General features: G+C 40.1%; 1 protein-coding gene across 1 annotated transcript in view; it reads right to left on the bottom strand.

Annotated features, from left to right (window-relative positions):
* The window catches only part of LOC113571324 (ryanodine receptor 3), a 145,620-nt gene that overhangs the window by 18,929 nt on the left and 106,953 nt on the right, over positions 1–19,738 (bottom strand). Inside the window, 31 exon segments of the mRNA XM_035532477.1 lie at positions 2,283–2,395; positions 3,287–3,421; positions 3,561–3,620; positions 3,708–3,878; positions 5,533–5,547; positions 6,630–6,722; positions 8,051–8,138; positions 8,490–8,730; positions 8,995–9,027; positions 9,030–9,317; positions 9,572–9,702; positions 10,640–10,721; positions 10,996–11,037; positions 11,040–11,196; positions 11,198–11,234; positions 11,713–11,773; positions 11,915–11,971; positions 12,562–12,616; positions 12,618–12,677; positions 12,832–12,899; positions 13,029–13,144; positions 13,368–13,491; positions 13,759–13,834; positions 14,204–14,266; positions 15,045–15,191; positions 15,347–15,436; positions 15,876–15,954; positions 16,290–16,453; positions 16,931–17,071; positions 17,618–17,708; positions 18,217–18,437. Coding sequence (XP_035388370.1) covers positions 2,283–2,395; positions 3,287–3,421; positions 3,561–3,620; positions 3,708–3,878; positions 5,533–5,547; positions 6,630–6,722; positions 8,051–8,138; positions 8,490–8,730; positions 8,995–9,027; positions 9,030–9,317; positions 9,572–9,702; positions 10,640–10,721; positions 10,996–11,037; positions 11,040–11,196; positions 11,198–11,234; positions 11,713–11,773; positions 11,915–11,971; positions 12,562–12,616; positions 12,618–12,677; positions 12,832–12,899; positions 13,029–13,144; positions 13,368–13,491; positions 13,759–13,834; positions 14,204–14,266; positions 15,045–15,191; positions 15,347–15,436; positions 15,876–15,954; positions 16,290–16,453; positions 16,931–17,071; positions 17,618–17,708; positions 18,217–18,437 — 3,299 coding nt within the window.

Genomic DNA, 19,738 nt, shown 5'->3' with positions numbered 1-19,738 from the left:
AGAAGAAGGTTAACAGGTTAGTATGAGGCACAGGAAATCTAACTGGTCTTATTTTAAATTGCATGCAAAAGGAGAGGATGACAGACTTGCATAATCATATCTATCAACATCCAAAATTCTAGCAAAAAAAAGTGTAATGGATTTCAGAGCTCCGTTCACACTGCAAATATGCATTATGAAAATGGAAACAACACATAGCTATTTTACTGTATGAATAACTATCCATAATTTTAACAGTGTTGGAGTAAGGCATTACATTATTTAAATTACTTTATTACTTTTATCCAATTATTTTCCCTGCAATACACTTTTTATTGTAAAAAAAAAAAATTTAGTGTAATGCATTCTAGTTTAAATTCATGAAATTACATTATAGATACTAAGCTAATTGTTATTTATGTTATTTACATAAGTGGATAATTAATTTTAACTAATTTTTAACTAATTTTATCAAACATATATAAAACATAAATGATATCTACAAAATACCTTGCCTTCTCCTTTACACACACATGTACCTGGTACAGCTGACCTCCATGACATGAACTATGGATATGACCAAAGGTAAAGGCAAAACATTACTCAGAAGTAAAACTGTGTAAGTCTAAAATAAATTTCCAACATTGTAAACTCAACAAGCAATTAGTCAAACCATCTAATCAAACAGCTTCAAGACCCATTACCAAAGACACCTGAGGTTTAAATCATTGGATTGGTCCTTCATTATTAAGGGTTGAGCCTTATGAAGGGGTTATCAAATTTATTATTGGGTTTGCCAAAAACATTGAGTAAAGTACAGTACAGTTTGAGAGAAGTAGGTTAATTAGCCATTTGTGATGGATTACTTTCTTTGAGTAACTAACTCTTAACTGGTTATGATCACTGATCTATAACAAAGAATAAATAAAATAAAATTCTTTACTAGAGATCAATGGTCATGATGCTGCTCTCTAAAATGGATGGAATAAAGTCAGTAACTAGTATTACAGTTGACCAGTGAGACTCCCTGTTAAAGACACCATATGAGGTGCAGAATGGAGAATCCTGAAGGTGCAGCCACTAAACATTCCCTTAGTGTTCCATTACCGTTAGCATGGAGAGCAGACTGTCATAATCTGCACTCTCATGCATTTCTTCCAGCCAAAAGTGCCGGTAGGCATTCAGGAAGTAGGCATTAGTTTTGTGCCTAAAGGGAAGGGCATTGTTGTCATTGGGACAGAACCAAACAAAAAACAATAGAAGAAAAGACAAAGAAAGTAGCATGAAGGAAAGTAAGAAGAAAGCAACTTCATTGATGCAATAATGCCAATAATGAAAATAAATAGAATAAATAATCTTATTAAAAATCATAGGGCTCCAACATTTGACAGACAGATAGACAGACAGACAGATCTGAACAGCATCCACAAAACACCCTCTAATTTTGTTTTTATCACTGATCTTTAGGGAAGGGGACAATTTTTTTTTATTGGACATTAAGATATTACTAACACATCACAATAACTGCTAAATGCGTTGTTAATGAAAAGGCATGGCAGTGATCATTAAAGGGTACAGTTCTAAACTCATAACTTTCCCCCTTCCTATTACTTGTGCCAATGGTACTGGGGAATTAAGTTATAGTGCAGTAGAGCATGAAATTACATACTGCTGTTATCAGCTCAAAGGATAAGAAGAGAGAGAGAGAGAGAGAGAGAGAGAGAGAGAGAGAGAGAGAGAGAGAGAGAGAGAGAGAGAGAGAGAGAGAGAGAGAGAGAGAGACTAAAGAGAGAAAGATGTATAATATGGTACTTAATATCTTCCCCCAATAGTAGAATGTTTACCAAATGTACAGGTGAAAAGTGCACCCTTTGTCAACTTACATCACAATGCTACAAACAAATTATTCATTTTTATGTCATTACTATAAATCTGTGTATTTCCCACCATATACTCCACTGTTTTGCAGCAAAAGGCTCCACTAAAGATTACTAATACATCGGTTAGCAGGGGGCAATTCGGGGAGTATTATGTAAATTAATGAGAATATAGAATGAGGCTCTATATATACCCCCCCCCCCACCACCTATTGCTCTTAAGGACTGCAATCAATATATTCAGATTTCATTAAATTTTCTCATGTTATTTTCCAAATTTCAGTCAGTAAGTGCATACTCCCTGCTCATGGTCTGCATCCTAATCAGCTTCAGCAGTGGAAGTGGATGAGAGGAGACACTCCTCAGTCTAGCCAGTGAGGGCTGGGTTATAGTGCTGTCTGCTTTAAAGCTGTGTAGGTGGCGTACCTGGGTAGGTTGTACAGGGGGGCCATGCGGAAGCAGGCGACTACTGCCCGCTTCCGTTGTTTGGACAGTAGCTTTTGCCACACACACTTCTTGGACCTCAACGGCTGCTCCACCTATAGGTGTTGGGATGGGGTGGGGTGGGGGGTGAGGTTGAGAGATGAAAATTGAAAAGATGTAAAAGCTAAGGGGCCAGATTCATAAAACACAATGGTAACTGTGCTACACCATGTAAAATATGCATCACAGTATTTAATTCCTAAATAAAATCACTGTGGCAATAAATATCTGCTGTCAACTTACCACTGTGGTAAATTCAGCAATGCCCAAGGTGAAAACCAATCAAAATTCACATGTGAATGAAGCTATACATATTAAAAATCCATGCCAAGCAAGATTACTGATTAACCTCAGTCGTAAGAATATGCATCGAAATGTATTGCATATGCAACCCTTACTAAGACAGAAACTGCTTGGTTGCACTGAGTTGATAATTTCAGTTGTTCTAAACCATGGCAGAGCAGCAAAATTGTATCTTTCTTCAATCTATATCTGTTTATTTTTTTCTTCCTCTGTAACACCTAAATTTGCATTCCTTATAGCAAAAGTTTGTGCCAGTCTGAAATTCAGCTAAAGAAAATAACCCTGGTATTTTTTGCAGAGCTGTGTTAATATGAATTGCTAATGTAACATGTAAATTAGGACAAAATGCAGTAGCACCATCTATAACAAAAACGGTAAAATACACCAGCAATCCACATTTATGAATGACAAAATGTGGCACAATTTACTGTTAATGTCATGTTAAATCTGTTTGGGCCAAGGTGTTCACATAAAAATATTTCAATTAATTTTGTAAGTGACTTGCCAATTTTCACATAATCCCTTTGCTTGTATTTTTTTTTTACCGTCATTTTAATATATACTGTTAGCAGGGAAGATTGTGGTTGAGTTTTGGATCCATCACAAAGACCCTGAGATGAATGAGAAAGGCAGGGTTGTCGGACCTGCTCGAGGTGGAACACAGCAGCTGAGATGGTCTGGAGGCGCTCCACTGTTCGCTGTGGGTCGGGAGGCCCCTCGTTCTTCACCACTACGTCCTTATACAGGTTAAGCTGCCACCTCACAGCAGGGTCCTCCGACTGTGCGTCGATGTGTGTGTGTATGTATGCGTGTATGAGAGAGAGAGACAGTGAAAGAGACACCAAATCATTTATACAGAGCCAAACTGAGCCGTTAACTGGGAAAAAATTAACCGGAAAAGCCGACAGTGCTACTTACTTTCTCTTGCAGGTGCATATTCTGTTTCAAGTGCTCCTTTACCTCTTCATCTGTATCTTTCTAAAAGGAAAGCAGTGAATGGAAGCGGCATATTAGTCTCTCTGAAACAGACTGCAAACAAAATGGCAGCTGAACCTCGCCCCTCACCAGGCCGTAGCGCATCTTAGCCAATGAGATGAGCTCCTGGTCACCAGGCGTGCACATGTTGAGGCCAATGGGCAGCATCTTCTTCAGGGCGGCCACTATGAGGGAGGTCTGAATGGAGTATAACTCGCCACGTCGCTTCTTGTGCTTCCTCTCTTGGTCCTGTCCTCCTACCTGAGCAGAGAAATTAGTCAGCATACACTCTTGCCAGCAAGCATGACACACATACTAACTGCAGCCACAGAGATGGCAAACGACAGTGAACACGTAGAGGACAAACAAATGCTCCATTTAATTCCAGAGGACATTTTAATTTTCAAGTCGGCATAAGGTTGGACCAAATAACAATTTATTGTAGATAAATTTGGTTACAAGATAAATATGGTTACAAACACCCCTCAATATAGATATACTAGGCCTAGACTAGACTAGAGCACAATGTGCCAAAGCATGTGTTTTCTCCTAACAAACTCCAGCCATCTGAGGTGTCTTTGCTATAAGTAGACATGCCAGAACTACTTTCAGTATGTGTACAACACAAACAGCCATAAGATATTTCCTTGTTATTACATACTTTATATTTCTAAATATGTCACAAAGAATTTAAAGTACCACCAACTGTTGTTTTCTGGACTGCTCCAACCTGCTGAATAATTTCTTTCTAACCCCCATTTAACAACAGTTAACTAAAAATAAATTTGATCTTTCAGTGTAAATTAAATTGCTTAAAAATAAGCAGAACCTTATCAACATGTGCAAAAGGATTAAGAGAAACTGGTAAAACACCATTTCATAAATAGCATGATATGATGGAAATGAATGAGCTTTATCTGAAATACCTTCTGTCTGCACTCGCTAGCTTGACACATCACACCAGATCACAACATCACCCATTATTTATGAACATGGCACTGACACAGCGGAAAAGACATGTTAACACAACACAACAAGCGAGACACAAGAATACTTATGCACACAGACAACAGGATGGACAACACACCCTTGGGATCACACATTTTGACCTGATAACCCACACATAACAGACCCTTGGGAACACACGTTTTACCCGATAAAACACACACAGCGATGACATGTCTTTGTTGTTTTCTCCCTGTTCAATCTTGATGGCTGATTATTCCAGCCAAACTTTTTTCACTATTTAAGAATGTTTTATTTGTGTAAGGTAATGAATGGTCACTCGCTCCTGTTCAATCCTTTATGAGATTTTATTGAAAAAGGAGCCATGCTGCCGGACTGCTTTAGACATATATGTATGGCATCTGTATGATGGATCTACATAAAAGAATATAAATAAAAATGGCAAATCTCTTGAGGTTTGTTGCACCAATATAAAAAAATGCAATCTTTTATTCAATTCTGTACCTGGGGTATGGCCTACTTAAACTGCACCTGTAAGTGAGGGATGGACTACTTAATTTGTACCTGTAACTGTGAGATAACTTAAAATCTGAGGTTTCAAATATTTCCTAAGCATCAAGTTATACCTGTATGTACACAAGACCAAAAGAAGCTGGTGAAACTAACATCTAGGCCTCTCTGATCCAGGATTATGAGACAGTCAGTGGTTTAATACAATTTGTGATTCACAAAAAACTAGAAGTATTTCAAATGTAACTGCCTGGCTCAGACAACAAAATTAGCAGAGAGGAAGTGAGACATAAGGGCAACTAAGGTGATGGACACTGGTAACTGGCAGATAGTGAATGTCAGGGACAGTCCCTCGAAGGACAGCAATGAGCTGTGCAAACCAGAGCCCACCCCAACCCTCAGGTAAAGCCAACCCACTCCTCATGCACCCTCACTGTACCTTCGGCAGAAACAACTGGGCAGGTGAGAGAGAGGAGGGAGGAATAGAGAGGGAGAAAGAGCAGGCAGAACATTTTAAAGAAAGAAAGAAAGAAAGAAAGAAAGAAAGAAAGAAAGAAAGAAAGAAAGAAAGAAAGAAAGAAAGAAAGAAAGAAAGAAAAAAAATCGAAATCAGAGAACACATCCTCACACAGGAAATAATGAATAATGCAGATGAGCTTGACATCATTTTAATTCAGCAAATACAGGAGATTATTTGAACTCAGAAATTAAATTCACTTCTATAAAACTCTGCATTGCATTATCTCCTCAACTGGCTGAATTAAAATGAAGTGGACCAAAACTAAAGGTACAATTTAATCCTAAAAGTAAATATTTACTTGAATTTCCTAGTCATGAGCATAACACTGGATTATATATAAACCATTTCCTGTGACAATTATAAGATGTGTTGACATTATTTACAAGTGTGCAGCCCCTGAGGGTCAAAACACAAGTGAAATATGTCACATAACATAAATACTGCATGAAGGATATATATAAATCATGCATATGTTAGATTTGCATAACATTTGGAATATCAAGGCTTGGATTCCAGATGTGTTACTGAGAAATAATATCTAAAAGTTGCAATAATGATAAATTACAGAACCCAAGAACCCATTGTTAGTTTAAACGTCTATGTTTATGACAAAGAATGGATATTGGTAGGTACACTGCTATTGAGGAGTTAGTACAGTGTGGATATGTTTGAGTTTGCCTGTGTGTGTGTGTGTGTGTGTGTGTGTGTGTGTGTGTGTGTGTGTGTGTAAACTAAACTATTCTTAGTAACCTCAAGACAAGCTTAAAAATCCTGCATTTGGACTCTTTAGGTGCAATGTGACAAACTTGTGTGTCTAGCTGTCCTATATTTCTACACTAGTGTGACAACCTGCCTGTACTCTTGCTTCTATTAGGCCTTTACATCTGAGCTAGTTTGTGAGGGTTTGTTTCAGAGGGTCATTATGTAACCATATGTGATTTCTCTCACTCTCTCTCCCAGGGTACCAGCTGGAGGGATTCTGATAACTCCACATCAGTACTCCATGACACTCCTACCTTGGACATCTTGGTCTTGGTGTCCCCGGTGAGGAAGGAGAGGTTGTTGATCTCGTTCTGCACGACAAAGTTCTGCTCCTCTCTCTTAAAGTTCTGCACACGCAAAAAAGGCAGAACTGTGTTATTTTTATGTTTTTTAATTAAGTGAAGTAGAAATAACTTCACAATTACATCTAGTTAAAACTCACCTGTTTATTGTTTATTTGTGTGAATGTATAGAGAATGGACAGAGCTAATATTCTGGAGTTGTACTGAGGTGTCTTAATATTAAAAAGGTCATTTTGGACATCGGTGAATCCTTATACAGGGAATCACTTGCCACTTTTGCATTCACTTTATTTCTTTGAATGTTTGAATACTGAACAAATAAAACAAGTGGCACTTAACCACTTTCAGGTGCTAAACTTCAGCCTATCAGCAAATCACACCAGATGTCTAAACTGTAGCTTATTAGCAGATCACACCAGATGCATAAACAACGTAAAGCTCTTTTATGCAAGCCTAACTGTGCTAAAGTTTCTGTATTTTTGCATACATTGTGTATTCAAAAGTCTGCTTACCCAGTTACCCAGAACCTGTTTATTCATGCAGTGAGGGATGCATCAGTATGTAAATGAGCCACTTCTGTGACTGAATCTTTGTTACTTGATCATTGGCATACATAAAGTAATTATAAGCTCACCTTATCCTTATTTTTACACTCTTATAGGTTAGCTATGGCATTTAATACCCCTTTAAGTAAAACAGATTGTCAGATAAATAAACTAATTATACTATGCTTCCATAATACAAATGCAGCAAAGAATCTAAGAGCTTTTTCCCACTGCACATTGGAAAAAGGGACTATCATGTGACAATGTCATCAAAACACTATAGCGTCACATAAAAACTCTCATTATATGTAAAGAACAAATGCTAGGCTCTATCTGAGGAATGTTTTTGCGCTCATGCTAATTCATCTGCTAGTGTCCCTAATGAAGAGTGGTGCTAGCCCCACCCCTGTGAACCTTTTGGTACTGAGCACTTTTTGTACTGGACAACATCATAACATATATTGTCTTTTCACAATATAGCAATTTGTCATATTTATACTACACAATACACAATACTTTATAATATTCTACTACATTGTACAATATTATTCTATGATAGTATAGTATGCTATGCACAGTCAGTAGATAAAAGGAGTGTAGTGCACTGACTCTGCTGTGAAAGAATTCGTGGTTTACAAATTATAGTTACAATAATTAGCATCACAAGCCAAACATTAAAAGTGAACTAAAGGTTTGCACTAGCTCTTTAGTTTCTCCAATAACATAACTTTATGCAGGTACCTCAAATCTTCAGAGACCTTATATATAACACCTTCAAGCTGGATCTGGCCATTATGCCAGTGCACAGCTAAAGGCTGAAGATCTTACATGTGACTTGCACCAGAGGATGAAGATTTCTGCCACCATCCTAAAGAGCTCATTGGAGTCAGCATCAGGCTCTTTCAGCCAGCGTGACCTGAAGAGCAGGCAGAGTACATCATCTAAACCCAGAAGTTAATAAGTAGTATATTGGCTATGTTCTTTCAATTAAAATGTTAGTCCATGTAAACCAGATAAACCACATAAACTATATAAATCATAGCCCTAGTCAAATTACAGTAGTTAGTTGTATTTACAGTACAGATGTAAAGAGACATTTGTAAAAAATTTCAAATTAACTTATGTTATCTGTTTTGCCTTGGTTTGTTTTAATATTATCAATTAGGAACATGAACCGTACTGTGAATAATTAATCCTGTAACACCCCTAACACATGCTATCAATCAAAAATGAACGGATCCTATTTCATAACCTTATGTTTTGTTACCTATTGTTATCCACATAGCGGATGAGCATGGGATAGAAGGCATACAGATCCCTGCACAGTACTGCAAACTCATCCAGGATGAGAAGCTCCGCCTCCTGGGTGTCACCCTTGCTGTCAGCTTTTAGAAGCTCCTCCTCCACCACTACCTTCACAGTCTTCTTCTTCAGCTTTTCCAGTGTAGGCAGGAAATGCGTCTTCAAAAGGTCTGCCCTTGCCTTACTGATAATTGGCTGGGCATACACTATGTGTGACAGTATAGATATCAATGAGTACAAAAATGAGTAATGAGTAGGAAAGTACAGGGGTTGTTTTACTCAACATGACTAATATAACCATGAAAATATTGGACTAAAGGTTTATAAAATTAAACAAGGTCACAGGGAGCTATTTTGTGGTAGTTAAAGTGATTAATGTTGAGAGTCCTGTACCATATATCATACAACCTTAAATACAATTTTAAATTATCCATCCTCTGCCCACTCCTGCCACCTGTGCTCAATCATACCTGCTATCCTCTTCATCCAAGAAGCCTCGTCGTGCCTAGGTTACTGTTGAGGATCTTTAGGATGTTGCCCAGGATGACACTGAGGTGCTCAGAGGTGACGGTGGTGCTGCATGCGGTGCCTGTGCTTGCAGGGTGGCTCTCAGGCCCTCTCTCCCACCAGTAGGACAAGTAGTTGCACAGCATTGGCAGCACCACCTCAATGACATGGGGCATGTCTGTATAGCGGGCGCCCGACTCGGACATGTCGTTGATGTCCTTCATCAGGCGGTCCAGGCGAGGCACCTCAGTACACATCTCTTCCACGGCGTCTGGCATGCCAAGGACTAAGATGAGGCAGAAAAATTGAGGAAGGAGATTGCACTTGAAATGTTGCTACACAGAAAGACGCATGCATACATTAGGATCTGGTACACTCTGTGTAAACCGACAAGTTGACAGGATTTATGAACACACAGACCCAGAGAAAAAAAAGATTTATGTGCCATGCCAAGGGCATGCTGAAGAAATTGTTCCACAGCACAAAATTTTAGAGCTTCTATCGATCACAGAGATAAGTCTTGAAGAGACTGCCACTTACTGGCACGTTCCCGCGCTGTCTTGGTGTTGAACACAGAGCAGGGGTTGTATGAGTTGAGATCAGGCTCCAGAAATGCTACTGGCATGGCTCCAGCAAGGGTGGCCAAACACTCCCCCAGAGCCGGAAGCTGTCTACAGCCAAACCCACCAGACATGCACAGCGCATGAGTCTCGTACACTTCTCTCTGTCAGTCTGATAGTTAATGCCATTAGGTATTTTTCTAGCTGGCGCCTATATCAGCAGTTTCCATTGTTAGAGCATTAAGGCCATATTTTACCCCAAATTACATGGTTAACAATGAAAATGATCTCTCATTTGCCTAATGCTAACTAGCTGTTTACATTCTTTACACTGGTCACTAGTGATTTTGCTAAGTGCAAAAAATATATCCATTTATAATATATTTTTGAATGCTTAATTCCTCTTTCACCCAAAGTTGATCTAGTATACTTGTATGTCATTATGTATAGTAGGGAAAAGGATGTATAGTATGTATAGTAAGGAAAATGGCTCGCCTCTATGTTGGCAGACAACTGCTGGACACTAAAGAAAGATATTCATGAGGCCAAATATAGCATAAATCATAAACTATACATTTTAAAAAGTGAGTTTGTACAATATTCTGAGTGTGATAATAGCCACTTTCATGAATAACATAATATATAATTAATGTCAAATGTAATTGCCCTGTCACTTAACCCACGGAAGTCTCAGGGCATTTTTCTCTGTTTGCATATTTCCTTAAATTCACCTTAAAGGTTCTTACTTATAGCAGGATATCCATGTTTCATCAAATGTTCAAACCCATATGTGAAAAATTCTAAAAATTGACTTGAATTCAATATAAAAATTACTCTGAGCATCACCTATTTATTTGTGAAACAAAAATTTCTAATTTGTTGTTAATGGTGAAGTATCTCTCTAAATCACAAACAGGATTATAAATTCACACTGAATTACCTTCACCACCACTGCATGCTAATCTTATGTAATACACAACTCTATCTTACATGGATGTATAGATTTTATTAAAGAAAAGAAAAAATGCAATAGCTCCACTTTGCTCACCTTTCCACATAGATGTTCTTGCCAGTTCCCAGTGAGTACAGGCTGGTCAAGATCCTATAGCATGACACCTGGACATCATCCACTGGAAAAAGACACCACGGCCAGAGACATGGGCATAGCATTAAGGCAAAGAAGCCAAGCAGTTAATTTTTCAAACTTAGAAAGTGATAAACCAAATAACCTTTAGTTATACAGTAGCCAAGACCTACAGGAGAAGGTTCAGTAATGCCATATAAAAAACCCTTGCAGTACAGTAGAGTGTGAAGCAATACACAACATTGTTGCCAGCAGTGCCAGCTGCGTGATAAGGTTTCTGAGGTGCAGGAACACGAGCATGTGCTTCAAGTTCTACTCACGCAGCAGGTCTGTGCCGAACTGGTGCTCGGTGATGTGCTCGACAGGGCAGTGAGGATGGGTAGTAGGGCCACTGTAATGTAGTTGATGTTCTGCGACACACCCTTCATCTGGCTGCGGGAGTGCGTGAACTTGCCTAGCTTCAGGTTCTCTAGGGTCTTCTCTAAGTCCTCCGCCGCGTTCTCAAAGAATGTTCTTAGGCCCCGCCTTCACCAGCTCTGAGCCTGACTTCATCACTGTCCTATAGGATATGAACAGGAAGAGTGGCAGAAAATGAAAGAGGACTCCCTGGTTTTATTCCACACCTTACGCTTAGCAATAATTTAGCAAAACGTGCTACCCAAAACTATGAACTGTCAATATGAAGACACTAAGCAATATCACTCAAGCTACATACTGCCATCATTTTTCTGCATGTTTTTTTGCTGATGGTGAAATTCAGACAAAAGCAAACAGCATTATTTTTTAAAAGTTATTATAATATATCTTTAGCTCTAGAGATTCCTGACAGAGTTTCAAAGGCTAAAACTCCTGTGACAAAGGCACACTACGAGGTAATCATATATGTGTTTATATGCATAAATACGTTTAGCATACGTTTAGCTGGTGTAACTGTGTTGCCCCAGTACCTCAAACTGTCCTGGTATTTGACATGTATATAACAGTGAACATGACGTCTTGACCACTTAGTACACCGGTGTAAATGTGACATAGCCTACCTGGTGTCAAGTGTGGTGTGCCAGGATATGAAGGCAGCTCACATTGTGGCTGAATCGCTTCCTGATAAATAAAAAGGAAAAATAAAAGCATTTAAAGAATTAAACAAACAAAAACAATATAAAACCAGATCTCAGCAAGGTAACTCAAAAGTATGAAACCAAGCAGCATCACACATGCCAGTGAGGGAAAAGAATCTCTTACCAAAGAGAGAGATCCTGTGTCTAACAAGAGCTGCCAGCTTACAGAAAAGGCTGAAGAAACAAGCGAGATACAGATGGCAGGGAAATGAAAGGGTTTAAAAGCAAATTAACCGCAGTATTAGTGAGAAGAACAAGCGACTGAAGAATTCTTAAATTTCAACTGTGGACAAGTGAAGTCAAAGATTAAGAGGCATCATGAAGAAAAAAACTACGTTGCAGCACAAAGTTTCCTTGTCATTTTTCCTATCTTAATTAATCTTTTCTGCTGTAATGAAACACTTTGGCTAAGATGTCTTTACATACCTGAGTGCATCACTAAAATAGTTGCTCTGCAGAAAACAAAATGGCCCTGTGACGAGCTATGTAAAAACTGTCCATAAGGACTGTTTGTATTAACCAAACAAAAAACTTCTCTACCTTCCTTCAATGTCATAAGATTATCTGTCTTATGAGTAAATTAAAATTAGACAGATAGATAGATAGATAGATGGATGGATGGATGGATGGATGGATGGATGGATGGATGGATGGATGGATGGATGGATGATGGATGGATGGATGGATGGATGGATGGATGGATGGATGGATGGATGGATGGATGGATGGATGGATGGATATGTAATAGAACTGCTAAAGGACCCTGGTAACCATCTCTTTTCTCCTTGTTGGAAGCATAGCCACTGCTGCTTAGGTTCTTGCTGGGGTGAGGACAGGAAATAGAGAGAGTGGTTCTTGAAGTACTGGTCTATCAGAGGAAGAAGAACCTGCAGGAGGGGAAGGGGCACAGTCAAGAATTGATAGTGACAGCAAAGGAAGCTTCATGTGGATTGTGCTTCAGCTGGGAGAAACACGCCCAGGCAGCAGGTGGTGTAAGAATGACGTGTGCTGCTTTGGCCATAAGGGGGCTATACTTCAGACCTTGGCAAAGAACTTGATTTCTTGCTCATGAGGTGACCTGTCATTCTTTCCACTGCTAGCCATGGCCTCTGAAAAGAAAGTTGTATATAAGGCAGAAAGAAGAAGAACAACAAAAAACAATTACAGTTAATTACAGGTAACAGAGTGAGACATAAGTCACACAAGAGACAGATGTAGAAAACATTTTCTTTAATTACCCAGGTGAGCAATGAACTCCTGTGCAGAATCCACATACTTCAGCAGCTTCCTGAGGAATTTATAGGTAAACCTTTTTTCCATTGAGAAAGAGTCCTGCTCCATGTCTTTTATACCTCTGACAATGACAGTGTATACATGTTCTTGATTTCTCTTCAGACATGAGGTTAACACTCATTGCACATCCTGAAGAAGTATGCATGACACACACGCGTGCACTCTCACAGAGATACAGATACACAGATGCACTCTCTCTCTCACACACACATGCATGCACTCTCTCTGGCTCACATACACACACACACACACGTGCATGCATGCACACACGCACACACACGTACCTAGTAATGGCATAGCCATTAATCTGCAGGAAGCGGAACAGTTCCTGTGCCTTCTCTCGGTCTCTGGATTTCTCTTTGGCTGTAAGGGTGTCATATGGCACCAACAAAGGATGTGTTCCTCCACCTAGATGAACAGGAACACATCAATACACATATACCCAAATCAACTCTGGCCTTTAGTGAATTAAATAATCATTTAATCATACTGTAGTGCATGTTAATGTTATGTCTGACATTAGTGGATAAATTCAAATCCACAGGAGTATATTTTTTATTCCTTTAAACCCTAATCCATCAAGTCAAAATTCACTTTCACATGTTCAACAAAGCCAGGTGTAATAGTGTCTGTGTGTGCTTATTTGCAAGTGTAGATGTGGGGAAAGCTCATGACCTTTCGTGCCCAAGTCATTCTTTTTTCTTTTGGCCCAAATATTGTGGTAGTTTTCAGCCAGCACCTCCACCATAGCCTGATGGAAAAGTGAGAGAATCAACTGGCCAAGCCTTTCTAGACCATCCTGCTACCAAACAGTGGCCCACTACAGTCTGCATGATGCAAACTTAAGTTCATGGATAACAATAGCAGCCATGCTACATATTATTACCATTAAGGCAGGACACCTCTAAACATGCAATTACACCTTAAAGACAACATTGTTTAATCTTCAAAGTGACTGATATAACTGCTATGATATAACCTTTTTTTTTGGAAAACAACTCTCAGAAGCCACTGGCCTTGTTTTATTAATATGGGGGTTTGACAAGTTTGTGGGGTTTTATAGGAGAGTGGCAAGTCCCCTTGAGTCCATATAAACAGTGGCAACCACTGTGGCAGCTACCTGCAGTTCTCGGGACAGCAGCACGTTGCTCATGTCGACTGGGCTCGGGTTGAAGCCACTGCCCTGTGAACACAGCAGCCAGAACAACCATGGCTTCCACTCACAATCCACCACGTATTACACATACTGCACATATTCACCATCTGCTTTATTCATAGCATGTGCCTTGCACCCACACTTGGTGGCCACGTTAAGTATGTACATCTTAGAAGTGCAGTAAGTGTACAGTTACAGGCTGGAGCCCATCTCTTGTCATGTACAATTTGTCAGCCAGCCTCTACGCTGTTCATCACAGCTGAGTGTCTAACTAAAGGACCACTGCTGACTGAATTTTATCTTCTTGGTGGAATGCTCTTGACCCAGCCGTGACACTGATGAGACAGTGTCATGCTATCGGGCCTTTAACCAGGATGAGTGTTAAAAAGCATGGCAGTGTTGCTGGCATTTTTACACTGGAGTTGAGAATGGCCTGCCAGGAAAAATTACCGAGGCAACAGCAGACATGTGGTCAGAAACTGCCAAGAACTGGAGGGTGACAAACTCAAACCGTGGTATTTCAAATGCAGTAGTAGAGTATGTGTGTAACATGATTGAACATCTTTTATATTGTTATTATATTATCGTTTATATTATATTATATGTCACCATATAATATGTAATATTTGCACACTAATGACATCAGACTACTTTTAAGCATATATATATATATATATATATATATATATATATATATATATATATATATATAGTAAATCAACAATTAACTTTTTGCTTGTGAAAACCTTTACATATGTTGTACACATTTTGAAGGTGCTCCATAGTGGACATATTGCACGGTTACCTGAGAGGTTTGGGAAATGTTACGCATTTTCTCTTTCTCCCGTTGCTGAAACATGGTTTCTCCCTCTTTGGTCCTGTCAATGTTCCAGCCCATGGCTAGCATGCTCCTCAAAGACTCCTTCACTGGGAAGCGGTAAACCTCCTTTTCCTGAGGAACACCCCCCCCCCCCCCCACACACACACACACACACACATACGCACACACACACACACACACACACACACACACACACACACACACATCAGTGGGAATAAATAAACAGCACAGTGCCCTACATGATGATGTACTGTTGTTCTGAATACCTTTTCTGTGAGTGACTTATAAGATCTCAGCATGGGATGAGTCCTTCCTTTCTCATCCATGGCATCTCCATACCTCCAGCCCAGAACTACCTGCAAAGGACGGGTGAGGGGTAAGCAATGTACACAAAATCTTCACTGGATGAAACAACATCACCAGTGCTGCACTGGATAAATAGAGACTGATTCTGGCTTGCAAATCCAAACACAAATCCCTCATAAACATACCATATTGCACAAAATATAGGCAGTTTCCCTAAATCTAAAAACAACAAAATTTCATTGCAAAATACAATTTAAATACACTGTAGAGTTATTAAATACACTGTAGAGTTAAATGAGAACAACCCACTCATTTCCGAATTTTACCTTTACTACCGGATTGTTTTATCTTTAGCCCAACACATGCACTCGTAAAAATCTCAAAAACCTTTTCAAAATTCTGAACAAACTTGTAATTTACAGCCCCACACTGGCTTGCCACAGATATCTGTAACGCAGTGGCTTGAGTGAGGTGATGCTGGTGTCCTACCTTCTCCGAGGACCATTTTTCATGAGAGTGCTCAGCATACTTATTAGCAATGTAATCCAGCTTCTCTGGGAGGGAGATGCTAGGAACAAAGAGGGATGCACGAGCTCAGGCTTTATTGCAAGGCATGCTGAGTTACTTTGTTGAGGGCTAACACTTAGTGTTATTTTTTTAAAGAATGCTAAATCTTGGAAACTGATACACTTTGTCACTCTGTCTGTGGGATCTATATGCATTTTATAAATAGAACAATAATGAGTATGAAGGCATAAAAGCACTGGATGACTGGAGAATTGGAATTGGTCTCTCACACAAGCATGCGAATATACACACAGACACAAACAGACACAGACATGCGAATATACACACACTCCCACCCACACACCCCCACCCACACTTTTCCTCTGCCTTCCTTACTTGGCGGTGCTGATGGGCCTAGGGTCGAAGCTGCCCTGTGCATCCACTGAGACTGGCTTTTCCAGTGCAGTGCAGATAGAGCAGTCAATGTAGTCTGGAGGCAGCGCACCAGCTAGAGCACTCAGACATGGCATGGCCATCTTAAATAGCTCCTGGTCATACTTCTGCAGGTCAGACATACTGATGCTGTCACATGCAATATGACTAAAGGTAGCCAAACAAATTTTATATTTCATAAATTAAGTAATTATATATTTCAGAAATAAAGTAAGTAAACATAACTGTCTTTGCAAGTGCTAGGTTGGCAATCTATCTTCGAATAGCAACTGCACGTGAGATTTTGTGGGTAATAAAAGGGAAGTGGCATGTGCTTTATGCACTGCACACTGCAACAGACCATTACTTGCTGCAGATGAGTAGTGTCAAGGCTGTGTTTACCAACCAAACTTTGCGAAATTTGAATGAGTGCAATATATCAGGTTTTAGCATTTTTGAATCATGACTTTCAAGCTTTAGTAACTGTATTAACAGAATAGCCAATTAAACAGGCATGATGAATAGAACATATGTTATCAATGAAAGCTGACTAACTAATCAAAAATACAAACTGTGTAAAAAGCAAACAGACACTGGAACTCGACCTTTTGGGAGAGTGAATCGAAGATCCCCCAGAAGATCTTCTTGGTGAGGAGCAGCTCTTCCTCAGAAGCCATACCATAGCTGCCCCAACCAGATGGAAGGCAGTAGTACTTCCAGTTCTGCTCATAGTGGTTCGTTAAAAGCTGTGGAGAGGACAGGGGAGCACAGAGAATAAAATGCTCGACCATGTCTTATGCTATGTAGGAGAGTCAAAGTTTTCAATTAACATTTCTCAAATCTGATTTTTAATGTGTTTTTTTAATCTATTCACTATATTCACCCATGTCTCACAACGTTTAGCAACCATGTGAAGTTCACTGATCACTCACATTAACTATGTGTCTCAGAGTTGTTTTAAAGCCATAGTGTAAAAGGTATTCAAACTTTGGGACAAAAAATTGAAACTGAGTAACCAAGCTCCAATTAAACAATGTTTTGCTACCTTATAACCATATACATGGGACAAAGGAAGTGTCCAGCCAAGGTTTCAGATTTTGATATGGCATACTAGATTACCGAATACTGAGGAAAAAAAAAAACAAAAAACAAAAAAACATTTAATTGGTGAAATGGTGGCTCCAGTAGTGTACTGTAACATAGGAATGGAGACAACACCATGCTAATCACCAATGGGAAGTCAGTGACTGAAACCATGCATAAAATAAACTGATTGTTACACAGTAGCTCACCTTGAGAGCCATTTTACAGTACTCAGACAGCAGAGGCACGTCAAACACCAGGCGACGGAGCAGCTGCTGAAGCATGGAGGGTCTCAAATGCCTGCAGAAACAACACCCACCCGAAACAGCTGGGTAACCAATCCAACACCCACCTGTCACAGATGGGCAACCAGTCCAACACCCACCCAACACAGCTTGGTAACTAGTTCAACACCCACCCGACACAGCTGGGTAACCAGTCCAACACCCACTCGACACAGCTGGGTAACCAGTCCAACACCCACCTGACACAGCTGCGTAACCAGTCCAACACCCACCTGACCCAGCTGGGTAACCAGTCTAACGCCCACACGACATAGCTGGGTAACCAGTCCAACACCCAACCCAGAAACCAATCCAAAAACCAATGAAGAAACCAGCCGTCAACCAAACCAACAACCAATCCAACACCCAACCCAGGAACACACCAACAACCAACCCAGGACCCAAACAAACAAACAAAAAAAAACAATTGACCAAGCCAGGATTCCAAGGCTCCTTGAACCCCTCACAGACAGGCAACTAGCAAACAGCCAAGCTGTGTCTGGGTCCCACGCTAACAACCTCACCTACAGACAGCAAGCAGGCATTCCTCAATGGCGTCTCTCTGAGCTTTGGTGAGTGCAGAGCCCTTGGACAGCCGGTAGATGGTGTGGAGGGTGGAGTCGATGAGCGTGGCATGGTGCTCAGTGCTGGCAAAGTGGGGGGCACAGCGAGTGAGCAGCGGCAGCATGGCTGTGCCAATGTAGCGGTTCATTGCTAGAGCTGTCTCAGTGGTCCTCAGTGTGTCCTGCATAGAAACCGAATCAGAAGTCCCCCCCGAGTTTAAAGTTAAATTAAGAAAATATGAATAAACAGAAAAAATGTCCTTAGACCTCAGAGGGTTAATGTTGCTAATTAGTGAAACAAAGCTACACGTTCATAAATTTAAGATTACTTTGACCCATTTGTAACTGACTAAGCACTAACTTGAAGCTCGTGTGCAGTTCTAGTTCAAAAATTTTTCTTGAAAGTTTTTCTTGAAAATTTGCACCGCTGGTTCAAAGCATGATAACTGCACACACACACACACACACACACACATTCTAGCCTGTTGTCTGTACGTTCCTAATATTAAAAGAACACAGTAGAGGGTAGCTTCCCAGAGTGAAACCCCTTGGATCATTCCTGAGTGCAGACAGCTGTTTGTAAATTTATATGAAACAAACAATTTAACTATGAAATTATTTGTTGATTTGTTGATTTACACACTTAAAGGAAGTAAATGAAATGATTCGGCGCTGTTGTGTTTCTGGATGTCACGAGTCACGTGGTATGACCTGCCGTGTGCGGGGGGTGGGGTGAGGCGGTAGGTTCACAATTGTTTGTAGTCACACCCTCTGTGATGGCACACACCTCTACAGGGGTTGATGTTAAGTGTTTGTCTGTATATTTAAACCCCCGCCTGTGTATGCCTCATCGTTGGTCATTGTTACTACTATTGTCATTGTTAGTGTGCTTTGGTTTGTCTCATTGGATTATCATCTGGTTGGTTAAGGTAGGCTCTGAGTTCACTTACGTTTGCCTTAGATTCTGTGAAATTCAAGGCTTATTGTCTAAACCTAGTTGTTAGTTGCTTGTTAGCTGTAATTACTCACTACCAGTGTAGTTTTGCCCTGGCCTTAGGTGTGAATTGAGGGGTGGGCTCAGCACTTATAGAACTGAGTTAAATTACAACAACTAGTAATCTGCAGAAGGTTTGGTGGTGCTCTCAATCAGTTCATCTACATCTCACCTACAGGACTTCACAAACTCAGCTAAGTATCTTCTCATTATCTCAATCTTTTATCTCATACATCCACAAATCAAGCATCTGAAATGTTTCACAATTCCTCTCTATCTATCCCACAGATCTCCTCGACATTATCATAGACGTCGCAATCTCAGCAACCTCACTTACTCACAACGCTTGGCACCATCACATATCGTGGTGGCAGGAGGGCTCCGCAAATGCTGACTTCATCTCAGTATTAGCATCCCTCCACTTCCTACACTTCCTGGCTCTAAAAGAAACTTGGATCATCCCTGAGAACTTGGCGACTCCGGCTGCTC

The sequence above is a fragment of the Electrophorus electricus genome, chromosome 13 (assembly GCF_013358815.1).
Source record: "Electrophorus electricus isolate fEleEle1 chromosome 13, fEleEle1.pri, whole genome shotgun sequence".
In the NCBI taxonomy this organism is placed as follows: Eukaryota; Metazoa; Chordata; class Actinopteri; order Gymnotiformes; family Gymnotidae; genus Electrophorus; species Electrophorus electricus.
Note: the sequence above shows the minus strand (reverse complement) of the source record. Positions and strands in the feature narration are given on the sequence as shown.